Genomic DNA, 12,536 nt, shown 5'->3' on the forward strand with positions numbered 1-12,536 from the left:
ATTTTCAGATTCGTTGATCTTCAATAAAGGTAAGTAAGTATATTTAATTTATACCCCCGGCTTATTAACAAAGAAAGTTAACTTTATTTTCCAAAGTTACACACCACCAACTCAGAGGGATAAAAGAGAAACCCGATATTTCATCATTTGATAAAAACAGAGAATTCTTGCCTTCCAAACAAAGCAAAGTTCAATCAGAGCTTGGGATCCAACACACTGTAAAGGACCTACCTTATACATACATTACTCTGTCCATGTCACCACTTTCTTTCTCCAACAATGCCACAGTATGAGTCGTCTTCACTCCACGAATCGAGTTTAGCAGACTTCTAGAAAAGTCAGTGTCGCTGGTAATATACCTCCCTCCAGTCTCCTTATCGACTCTAGAAGTTGTCCTTGGCTTGACGGATGGCACCTAGCACCTCTGCATCATCTGCAGACTCGGGTATTTTGAGTGACTTCCGAATTTCCACACTTGATGTACGAAGAAACGGGTTACACAGCTTCTCGTTTCCTAATGAGGTTGGGATCTGGTGCACATAAGAATATCAGACAGTTTCTTGACATACAATTTAGAGAGAGAAACCATACTTCCGATGAAAATGTTTTTAGTGTTGCAAGAAATTAGACGAGGAAGTAAATGTGTCTCAGAGACACTGACACTCCACAGTTTTCATCAACTAACAATCCCTCTCTGCCTTAATGCAGCCTACACTATCAATTTGTGTGCAGCTATGCAATCATATAGAGTTCATAGCGTTATACTGGAAAATTGTGTGCACGATTCAATAAGCTGAAGAGCATGCGCATTTACAAAGTTAAAAAATACTATGAAAAAAACCTTGCAAAAAGAAAAACATAGCAAAGTATTTCCCCGTGTTTTAATAGAAAACTTAGTGTAAATAATAAGGCTACAGGAAATACCGTTGGGAGGCCCTTATTACGGAGGTGAGCTATGAGGGAAGCATACGACTTCAACTCCTCATTTTGAGGTTCTATAGATAGGGCGAACTTTGAATTACTCTGTTCAACATGTCACGCCAATAGTCACAAGAAGCAATTAGTTTGAGAAAATCATGGGGCACAGATATATAAGCAGGGCACTCAAGCCTAAAAATTAGGACTGCCTTTGTATCTTGGGCCAATCATAAAAGATTTGAAGTTAACTTACCAATGTGTATTCATGACCACAGTAAATATTTGTGTCATCTGGCAGCGCCACAATCTTCCTCAAGGAAGAGAGCATCTATTTAAGAAGCCATGCACAGGATGCCGGTCAGATATGTATCACTAATGGCACTTGGACGCAAGTTTATACAGGCAAAAAGATGTGAACAGTGAACAGTGAACAGTGAATGAAACAATATTGTAACCTTACAAGAAACGTAAGTCATCATAATTACCTGCGCGGGAGTCCCTTCAAAAAGTTTACCACATGATAAACTGAACAAAGTGTCTCCAGTGAAAATTGACTTCGATCCAGGAAAGTAAAAACTTATATGACCTGATTGCAGAGATCAATAATAGGTAAGGCAACATCGTGAAAATAATGCCTGCTTGTACTTGAGAACAAATAAAATAGAAAGAAATGCCAACACCTACTTTTCACTCCTCACCATACTTAGTGATTGAGTTAAAACAGTACTCCCTCCATCCCTAGAAAGATGACCCCTTCCTTGCGCAACACGAGATTTTATGCAGTTTTATTTTGTGTGTTGAGTGGAGAGAGTAAAGTAAGAGAGAGGGAATAAAGTAGAGATAGAGGTGTTTCCATTTTAAGTAATGGGTCATCTTGCCTGGGACAAACCAAAAAGGAAAGTGGGTCATCTTCAATGGGACGGAGGGAGTACATAGCACAATACCCACTAGGAACAAAAACTGCAAATGATTATATCCAAACATAATACATGCAATCTTTAGCTTTCTAATAATTTTATGGGAGGGCTCAAAACAAAGACCTAGATATGTCACTAATTAAACAAAAAGGGCAAGTGAACTCAGAAAAATTTTTACAGCTGATATACTTCAACTAACGACACATGATGCTAATGAGTGAAGCATTTAAGTATAACCTTTTGTGTGGCCAGGGGTCTCCATCACAAGCACCTCATGGCTTGCAAACTTCCATTTGTCTCCATCATTCAAAGCTATGTCAATGCCAGGAATTCTCTCCTTGTCTAGACCAGAACCAATAACCTACATAAAATATATAGAGGTGGCTCTGATATACTTCATTAAAGAATGATAATCAAGAAAATACTAGCAAATGAGTAACACATATTCACCCTTACAACTAATTATTAAAAATAATAACTAGTGACAAATTCTAAGGTAGAACATTCTATATAAAAGTAGTAAAAAATATTACCTCTGGAAGTTGGGTGCTAAATGCTACTTTGACTATCATGCATGGTAAGATTGTCAGGGTCAGTAATTAGCTTATTAAGAACAGATCCACTTATATAGACACACTTGAACAAGTAGATTAAGTTATTTAGGGAGCTTAGTTTCCCACCTATCAATTGGTTCATCAGAGCCACACTATATTTTTCGTAAAATCCTATTGGAGGATGAGAAAACCCAGTTTTGCATTGCAGATGTAGGCAAAAGTTCTGAAGCATCCCAGAATTTACAAAAGGTGTATAAGAAGTTATGAACCAAAAGTCACATTTGTAGTAATGCCAAAAAACATCCTACCCAGTACAATTGATACGTTATAATCAGCTGAGTTACAATCGATAGGTAATAATAGAATGTGTTTGATTTGATAGGCATCCATCTTATGCGATTTTATTTTGTATTTCTATGATACTAGGTTGTTCATTTTGATGGTCAAATGCTACCAAAGGTGGAGTGTGTCATACCTTTGCACCATACCTTTCTTTTAAGTCCAGGTTGCCACCAGTATGATCATAATGATGATGAGTGTTGAGTATGTAATTCAAATTCCAATTTTTCCTGTTCAATGCATCTATGATAGGAACAGCTTCCGAAGGATCAACCACTCCAACAGTTCCAGTGTCCATATCATGTAAAAGATAAGCATAATTGTCTTGAAGACAAGGTACCTATGAGAAATGAATAATAAGTAAGATATTTACAATTGTTTAAGCTTTCCCTGGTATACAAAAATTAAAAACACATCACACTTAGTTGCCAAAAGTGCATACAAACAGGTTCTTTCTATGTCTCTTGAAATTGATTTGAGGTCAAAAACAGAGACAAATGCAACACTGCCCTCAGCTTACCCACCCCTCGAAAGCAATAAGGTCAAAATCATATGTCCAGTGTTCCTATAAGACACTGGGAAAAACACAATCTCTTCCTTGATCCATCATGAAATGAGCCAACTATTATTATTTAATCATAGATTGTACTGAAACTTCAGACACCATACTCACCTGTTCAATTTGCAAGCTGTTTGACATATTTGTGATACTGCAAAAATTTGAGACTCCTCCAACCGTCCGGCTAACACTGCGTAGGGTTTTGAATGGCATTGAAAAAAGCCTCATAAATCCATACAAAAGATTCTTTCTAAGGCAAAGTTGTCCCATTCCGGGCCACACACATAGCTCCTTCTGAAATGACAATACAACAAACTGATTTAGGTAAATCAAAGGAAACACCATTTCGTTGTATTTCAGAGCAAAGGGATCAGAGAAGTTGATTTTGAAACCAAAATTAGAGTTTAAAAAACAACTACAATTGCATTCCATCACCTAAACAACATACAAAAGAAGAATCCCAAATGAGGCCCAAAGCTTAGTAGTCATTAATATCCAAACCAAAAATATTAATGACATGCTTCAGATATACAATCAAACACATACTTCTAATACCAATAGGCACAGCCATCTTGAGAGGCAAAACAGTTAATTCACAAATCAAACTTGATAACTAAGACAAAAGAATGGGAAAAGGATCAAATATCATGAACTAGTGAATGAATCTAAAATAATAGTTAAAGACATGCAAAATTGAGAACTCATTTCACTTACAACGGTCAGAATGTATAAACATGTTATTCAAACACAAACATCAGAATGGCTGCCTACACTAAAACTCAAATAATGATAAAAATAGCAAGCAAAAATTGGTAAAAATGATACAACAGTCAACCAACGATCTAGTCCTCCAGCTTATGAATCATCATAATTTACCAAACAACGGGGTTAAACATTACGTAAACACAATGATCAATCACACTACCTAAGATTGAGTACTCACTTCACTATACATGAGCAGAAATATGTAAACAGAATATCTGAACACATATACATCATCAATCATCATAGTCGTTCCTCTCAGCTAAAAGCCAAAACAATAAACAATAAACAAATAAATAATCCAACAATAAAATATTGAAAGAAATCGGAATCACTGATTAAAGAATCTTCAGTGAAACCCCCAACCGACAATTTTCTCACAGATGTGAAAACGTAAAACACGAATCACATTCACAATTCTCCATCCACTAAACGATCCCCACACAAGCACATAATCAGCGAACGATTGAACGTGAACAACACGCAAATGAACTAGATCGCAGCGGTTTCCTTCAATTAAAAACCTAATACAAAAGGTATTATAGATACTAGAAACTTATAGCTCAAATCCCCAAACATATCTCGCCATTTGGTTACCGAATTTGAATACAGTGTGAACCATAAACCCGAAATAAGACTCACAATCTTAAACATTTGAAAACGATACATAATTAGGGGAATTTGAAACTGAAACAAAACAAAAATTGAGAAGAAAAAAGAGGAGACCCTGGGCCTAGAGTGAGGGAAGGACGCCATGGCCTTAGGTACAGCTCTACAGAGGATCATCTGCATCTTCTAGTCATGACACAGTCGCCTTTTCTAGCTTTTTGGTGAGTGGTAGGAGAGAGAAACGACGCGGATATCACACCCACACTCAAAACGCACCGCACAACCAACAATAATTACACTTACTTTCTTTAAACCAAAAATATTTTTCAGGAGAGAGAAAGGTGAATCAGATCTATAGAATGACAGGGAATGCCATATATACTTGAATTTTATTTCATTAAAAAATAAAATAAAACTCATATACATAAAACATTACATCATTAATTTTGAAAAAAAATTATATAATGTACTCCATAAATTAACCTAATATTCCAATATTAGTAGTACAATTTTTTCATAATTCACAAGTATAAAAAAAACACAAATACTACTGTGAATCCCCAATAGCCACACTTTTACCTTGTCTCTAATTTGATTACTTAGCAAAACCAAAGACTCGGTTATAGGTCAAATGCATTTTTCATATTAGGAGAATACACTGTGCAAATTGTACTTAAATTTATTTATTATAATTAACTCAGCCTGTAAACTAAAAAATTAAAATTGTAAATTTCATCACAATAATAAATTAGTACATTATAAAATGTAGAAAATGTTATATAGTCGATGATACTTGATAGTAATGTATAGAATCAAAAATATCATCAATATCGTTTCAAATATGAGTAATAATTTTATTGTATATATGATCATATCTATAGGTGTGTATAACAACAATTTAAGTATACCACAATAAATTTGATTTACAAAATACTATTAAATGATAAAAGTAACTTAATTTGAAGAGTAAATTATAATTATTTTTTACAATTATCATTTTTTGCATACTAGTTTTTTTAATAAAGGATTACCAAATATTACTACTATAATAAAGTATGTGAGAAAAAGAGAAAGTATATAAAAAAGAGAAATAATTTTTTGGAAAAAAAATGATACAACTATCTCGTCACAGCTCAAAAGGAATACAATTCAACTATTTTAAGACAATGAGAATAAATTTATTTGATTACTGTTTATCAAGATTTTAGTATTTTAAAATATTTTTATTTTCAATTCTTTAAATATAGAGTATTTTTTATCATTATTAGTGTTTTGATTATGCTTTTATTAATCTTTTATATATTTAGTAGTATAATTTTATTTATTGGTATCGGTACTCTTTTAGCTTTTAATGTAAATAAAACTAAAATAAATTTATGTCAGCAAATCATACAAATTAACAATATTTTAAATGATTTATCAATAGCATGAAACAAGCAATTAACAAATCCACGTCAAATATATAAATAAATTAGATCACAGAGATTTAAAACTTAGTTTGAGAAATCAACTTCTTTACATTTTGCTATTAAATAATGGTAGTGGTGTCTAATATCTTTTGTCATTTATTTCTTCACCAATAATCATGTTTCATAATCTCAATGCATATATATAGATTATAAGTATGCATAGATATAGATATAGATATAGATTGTAGTATGTTTTTTCATTATTTACAAAGCCTCTAAAATCCAAGTAAAATACATTTTTAGTGGATTTATTGTAAGTCCCTAAATTTATATTTTATTGCAGAACATTGAGGACCTAAAACGAAAAAATGAAAAATATTTGTGATATTGGATTAAACCAATGTTTTAGAAACAAAAAAAGAAGCAAAATTATAGTGGAAACATTAATTGGTAAATGCATATATTAGAGACTTGATGAATAATATGTGCAATTATGGAGTCTTAATATGCATCGAGTAAAGAGAATGTGGGGTTATATTAATTTTGACAGCTATTGGACTTTGTTGGCCACCTACTAACTACAACTGAACTTTTAATTTTTGGTCTCCTACTTGGATTACTCTTATTTTCTTTACAAATTTACATTTTTTTTTAAAAAAATTAACTCTTATATAAGAGAGGAAATTACAGCTGATGTCAAGAGGGTTGCAATAATGTCTAAGCTCTTTAGACCTAGGACAAAGGCTCTACACATCAAATTTATGAGTTGACAAAAAGAGTTTTATATACATAAGAAAAGTGCTTTAAATAAGAGTTGAAATTTTGGTATATAATTAAACTTTGATGTGCAGTTGTAGTATAGTTGTAATATTAATTTATTGAAAATGATAATTCCGGGAAAGAACAACCCTGCGAAAACGAAATTTAGGAATATGTTAATTTAGGTCGATTTAAATAGAAAATACGTAGTTATGAAAATATAAATATTTATGTGATGTCATGATCAAAATCAATCGTATTTATTGGTTGGCTAATAATGGACACTCAATTCTAAAACCCCATCTTTCTAGATACGAATTCCGGGTATTTATATAGCGAATATACGTTTTCATTTAAACAAAAAATATTTGTATAGTAAATACAGATTGCGACTTACTACATTTTTCGGATTATTTATCCTTTAGCGTTGAACTATTTCTCTACTCAAAATCATAATTATCTCAATTTTATTATTAATTGTGCCATAAAGACCGAGCACACTCTCATGGGTTATAGTAGTATTTTATTTTATTTTATTTTATTTACATGTATATTATCTTCACCTTTTCAGGTGGATAATTTAGTTTTGATAGTTCATAAGGTAATTGATATCTTGCTTCCTAAAAGGCTAAAACCGAGGTATGCTCAAATAAATTTTATTTAAATCAGAATAAGTTTTAAAATTTTATTTGTATAAATGAGTAGAATCCGAAACTATAAATGCTGAACTGCATTCCATAAAAGCCAAAGGATTTTTTTCTGGAAGCATAACTTAAAGCTCATCCTGCAATCAAGAAAATGATGACAATAAGCTTTCATAAAGAAACTGCATGACTGTGTGTCTCTGTGTGTGTGTGTGTGTGTGTGTGAGAGAGAGAGAGAGAGAGAGAGAGAGAGAGAGAGAGAGAGCTGACATGGTAGTCATCCAAGTAATCATCAGGATCATGCTGCAAGAAAATGATTCAAGTAAATAATAAGTTGTAATTACAAACTAGTTCATTAAATCAATCAACAACAAAGATCAATAATGAAATGAAGCTTCTTTCAACTACCCCATTGAAACTTAATATCCCTTCTCTGTAAAAAACTTTATTTCATTCCTTTCTTTGGGGTAAATGAGTAAGTTAATGTATGCTGACTAACTGTATGCAGAAAAAGTAAAAGCAATGTGATAGTCAGAGAAACGAGCGAAGGCGATAGAGCAACGTACCCTTCTACGTCGTCGATGATCCTTGTCTTCCTCTTTTGCTCTTTTAGCGTCCTGCATAGACAGTTATCAGAAGAGTAAGGGTCAATTGTAGAAGGTGTTGTAATTGCATCGTTCTAAAAGTAGTGCGGAAACTTACTGCCTCTTCATTTGCTACTCTCACTTTTTCTACCTCCTCAAATGCCTCCTTTTCAATCTGAGGTATTTGAGCTCAACAACATCATACTAGCAATCAAGACAACAGCGTGCAAGTATAGACAATCTAAAAGCATTCTTACCTCCTTGTTTGCCAGTATCTCGTTAACAACTTCTTTTGCATACTGTGGTTCATCACATACCAATATGTTATCAAACACTGAACCAGCCTTCACCTGCAACGACATTGTGTGAGAGTACGGTGTGATGTGTATGAATCTTTATATGGCAGGAGGATAGTTATGCATATATTCTGCAATTGCAATGAATCCTCAACAGAAGGCTCTTTGAACATATGTCTAAGACACTTATTTGCACCTACATATTGCATGATAAAGAAGTGAAATTACTAATGAGATATCCTATTCTTTATATATACACAAACTGACAAAAAAATCTGATATTAAGTAAAGTCATAGTAGCATTATACCTGCCAAACTTCAATACCAACATATTTTATTGGTTTTAACACATAAAGGTCGGGGTCATCTTCAAATTCTGCAGCAAGAAATCAAGAAGATTAGAAGTGCACTTGATTGTTTTGTAGATATTTCCACTCAAGATCTGTAATAACAATGAGTAGAAAGAGCTGTGGCAGCATCTAGCTACCAGCTTACGAAATTTTCTTGTATAGTTGAGGCCTACCAGGGTTGTCAATCCAAGGAATTTTCCACTTTCCTTTGTAGTTCGGGTTCTTGATTTTCTGAAGCAACAGGTAAAGAAAGTTTAGATCTAAATTCTTAAAAATAATAAGCAACTTTGGCTGTGAAGTAAGTGAAATTGTACCTTTGGCTTCCAAGGGCCTTTATAAGCTGGGTTGGGTACTTTTTTCGGTCTCCATATTCCATCCTCATCTTCATCCCAGTCAGCAGGCTACCAACAAAAATACATTAGACTTAGTAGTTAATACCAATCTAATCTTACAAGGGAGTATTAGAGGGAAACATTGTTGTAGGAATGCTACAAGGTACGACAACCGATACTAGCAATGTATTCGTGCTTAAGCTATCAAAATAAAAGTTGGTAACAATTTTCAATAGAACTATTTAACGCTCAACAAACCTTTCTAGCTTTTGGATCAGATATTTCAGCTGGTATGTTATCATAACCCTGCAATTGTCAAAATGCTTCATGAATTTGGGAATTCAAAGTCCTAGCTGAAGGATAGTACAACATTTTACGGTCTAAGTAAAACTAGAAGTAACATACCTCTGGTTTAACACCATCAGGGTCATCAATATATTCTCTATCGTCCCAATCTGCTGGCTGCAAAAACCAGAGCATAGCAACTGAATTTAGAGTGCTCCCTAAGGGCACGATTGCATAATAAGATGCTCTATCAGAAACCAGAAGTATGTGTATAAAACTGAATAGAGATGGGTATTTTTTTGGTACCTTTTTTGCACGGACATGTTTAATTTTGCGAGGTGGGAGGATGTCCCAGTCATCGTACATGCTTCCAGACTCTCTTTCACGATTATCAACTAAGACACTGTATGTTGCATCAGGTCTCAAGATGAATGTGTAGAAATGAGTCAATTTGTCAGTTTCACATTGTAAATCCTTTTTAATTGGATAATTCTGGCCCTGATACGAAAGTATGACATGAAGCTTCTTGGTCTGAGGGCCGCAAATATCGGGTCCAAACATCAAGCTGCACATTGATAGCGGCAACCACAAGGATTAATAGGTAGCCTATATCAGCACTGAGTTAAAAGAAAAGGATAGAATAGACACATGTAGAGAGGGTAAACAAGAAAATGACTATGGAAGACTTAATAAATTCTGGCTTAAGTTTTCATTCCAAAATATCCACTTCCTATGACCATGCTGTAAACAATAAATTACACATACATGAGAAACACAAAAATAAATGCCAAACTAATATGTATTCTAAAATAAGACTGCAAACACAGAGGCATGTCTCTGAGACTGTTACATATTTCATAGAGCCACATTCGCAATAAATCATGAAAAAATAAGAAACAGTCAATAAGGATAACAGACCTGTATGGAGTGTCACCGCCAAATTTCTTCTGGTTGACATAGCCAGAGAGAAGCTTAATGTAACCGCCACCACATTCAATGTCTTGCTCGAACTTTATAGAGTATTGGAACACAAGGGTTCTATTTTTATTGCTAAATTCCGGTATCTTTGCAGAAATGGCATAGTGTTTGGCATCCTTATACGTTTGGATACCTGCTCGAGATAGCTATATCATATCAGATAGAGCTAGAAGTATCTCATAGTAAACAATTAACTGATTCCTCTATGACATGAATGCATAAAAGAATAACAGAAGTGTTCACACGAACTAATGGCCACTACCAAAGCTGCTCTCTCAATAGCGCCTCTTTTCAGATCAAGTCACACAGTTTCTCTACGGCAAAGCAAGGACTGTAAGTTAGCCTCATAGTGTTGTTATCATCACATGGAACCGATGTTCACTTCAAGGGAGATGCAAAAATATGTATAATGTTCAACACATGTTTGGTAGTATAAGTTTTCCCCAGTTAGTTGTGTCAAGCTCATCTTTCGACACTAGCTACCTCGTCTTCTTCGCTATAAACAAGGACTATATGTATTGTGAATGCACTTCTTCTTCTTTTTTGTTTCTTAGTCACTACATGATACAATGATATAGCATTGTGCATATATTCTGCCTCACAAAAAGAATAGATACTCTCTAATTACTATCTCATAGCAATATCAACCAAACATCCAAACAAGCACATACATACACAAACAAACTATACCTCTGTCATCTGGATCAGAGTTCCATTTTCCAGCCGTGTGCTTGAATGTACCCGCTTTTCCTTCACTCCTTTTCCAGTCAGACAGCACCCACCTACTTTTCCACTCATCTTCAAATCATCAAATATCAACATCAAAACAAATTGAAAAGAAAAATCACACAATTTCAACATGGTTATTTGTGTTCATGACTTATACAGTGGAAAAAATGCTTATGGTCCTAGTTCATCGGTGATATAAACCTAATAGCAATATGCAGCATCAATTCATAAAAACTGCAAATAAATACAACCACTAAGACGAAAAATCACATGATTTTGTTCCGATTCTATAAATTTTTGTGGACGACGGATTAATTTAGAGAGCAAAAATCATTGCTCGCTTACCTTCAAAACGTTCTTCGAAAAATATTTCCGATACAGCGAAGTCGATAGCAATCAGGAAAGTTAACAACAACAGAAGAGACTGGTTAATGCGAATTTCCATTTTTAATCACCAATAATTTCGGAACACTATCATCAATTCTAGCCTCAATTTGGAAATGTTTGTATGTGAAGTGTTAACTGCGAAGATAGAAACAGAGAGTTCGGTTAGTTTTAAATTATTGGAGTGAAGTCAACTCACGAGTCTACTGTATTTTGCAGAGTCAGTTGACTTTAGACAAAATTTATTCAATTCTAAGGGTGTCCACTATAGGGGGCGGACAGCCCCCTCCCACCACCGCCCCCCTTCTCGAACCGCCGCGCCGCCGCGTCAGCCGCGGCTACTGCAATAGACAGCCGCGGCTATAGCCCCACTCCTTCTCTCTCTGCCACCCTTAGCCGCGTCCTCGCCTCGCACGCGGCGATTCCGCGTCCGCCGTCCCTCCCCTCACCCGCCGCGTCCACCCCCGTGGCGGACACCCTTCCCACTATAAGCCGCCCCGCTTCCGCCCCGCCATCGCCCCGCTCGCGGCTATAGCCGCGTCCACGTTATAGTGGACGCTCTAACTTAATAGCCTCAAAATTAGTGTCTTAAAGTTTGAAGTAAGCACATCATTAAACCCATAGCCAATGCATGAAATGAACCTTATCACTATCCACTGTGAGATGTGATCACCTTCGTGTAGTTCAATACTCGAGAAGGAATGAAAGTGGCAAATGATATAGGCAATTTCTGGAGAAACAATAACTCTCCATTGTCGATTTGGCTGGAAAGTTGGATACTTCAATCATCGGCCAACTCCCGGTTAGTCTCACATATGTTAACTTGTTGGATTTGAGCTAAATGTTGACTTGATATTTCTCGCAAAGCTTCCAAATCTCGTGATTATTTAGCTGTTAGGGTAGTCTATTGTGCAAAGCGATAAGATGTATTGCTCTAGAAGGAGATTTCATAAGTTAAAAGTTCAGTGGATTTGGAAGGTGGAAAGCCTTGCGAGCTTCGAAACAGAGGAATAGTCACTATATTGTCTGCAATAACTAGAGATAAGATCGTGCAATTTTTCAGTTCGGTTGAGGGAACTCGAAAACCTGGAGATCAGATTGCCTACGCCACAATAATTCTTTGAAATA

The 12,536-nt window shown here is 35.0% G+C and overlaps 2 protein-coding genes across 3 annotated transcripts; both read right to left on the bottom strand.

The window, feature by feature from the left end:
- Positions 1 to 120: 120 nt before the first annotated feature.
- On the bottom strand, positions 121 to 4,970 carry LOC121774961 (probable hydroxyacylglutathione hydrolase 2, chloroplastic). Its single transcript, XM_042171883.1, has 8 exons — positions 4,776 to 4,970; positions 3,402 to 3,581; positions 2,865 to 3,068; positions 2,073 to 2,196; positions 1,404 to 1,504; positions 1,172 to 1,246; positions 925 to 1,023; positions 121 to 530 (listed from the first exon to the last, which is right to left on the bottom strand). Exons 1-8 carry the CDS (start codon positions 4,839 to 4,841, stop codon positions 384 to 386), a joined length of 996 nt encoding a protein of 331 aa, XP_042027817.1. The 5' UTR covers positions 4,842 to 4,970; the 3' UTR covers positions 121 to 383.
- Positions 4,971 to 7,468: 2,498 nt separating this feature from the next.
- Positions 7,469 to 11,585, bottom strand: LOC121775034 (calreticulin-3-like). Of its 2 annotated transcripts, XM_042171985.1 has the most exons (14): positions 11,370 to 11,583; positions 10,986 to 11,093; positions 10,236 to 10,428; positions 9,624 to 9,882; positions 9,438 to 9,494; positions 9,291 to 9,338; positions 9,015 to 9,101; positions 8,874 to 8,931; positions 8,659 to 8,726; positions 8,312 to 8,404; positions 8,173 to 8,229; positions 8,037 to 8,087; positions 7,741 to 7,773; positions 7,469 to 7,610 (listed from the first exon to the last, which is right to left on the bottom strand). In XM_042171985.1, the coding sequence occupies exons 1-14, from the start codon at positions 11,467 to 11,469 to the stop codon at positions 7,599 to 7,601; spliced, it is 1,224 nt and encodes a 407-aa protein (XP_042027919.1). In that variant the 5' UTR covers positions 11,470 to 11,583; the 3' UTR covers positions 7,469 to 7,598. The 2 variants fall into 2 exon arrangements, with proteins under 2 accessions (XP_042027919.1, XP_042027920.1); XM_042171986.1 differs by lacking the exons at positions 7,469 to 7,610; positions 7,741 to 7,773; positions 8,037 to 8,087; positions 8,173 to 8,229; positions 8,312 to 8,404 and adding an exon at positions 8,415 to 8,546 and having other exon boundaries at positions 11,370 to 11,585.
- Positions 11,586 to 12,536: the final 951 nt, after the last annotated feature.

The sequence above is a fragment of the Salvia splendens genome, chromosome 17 (genome assembly GCF_004379255.2).
Source record: "Salvia splendens isolate huo1 chromosome 17, SspV2, whole genome shotgun sequence".
Classification (NCBI taxonomy): domain Eukaryota; kingdom Viridiplantae; phylum Streptophyta; class Magnoliopsida; order Lamiales; family Lamiaceae; genus Salvia; species Salvia splendens.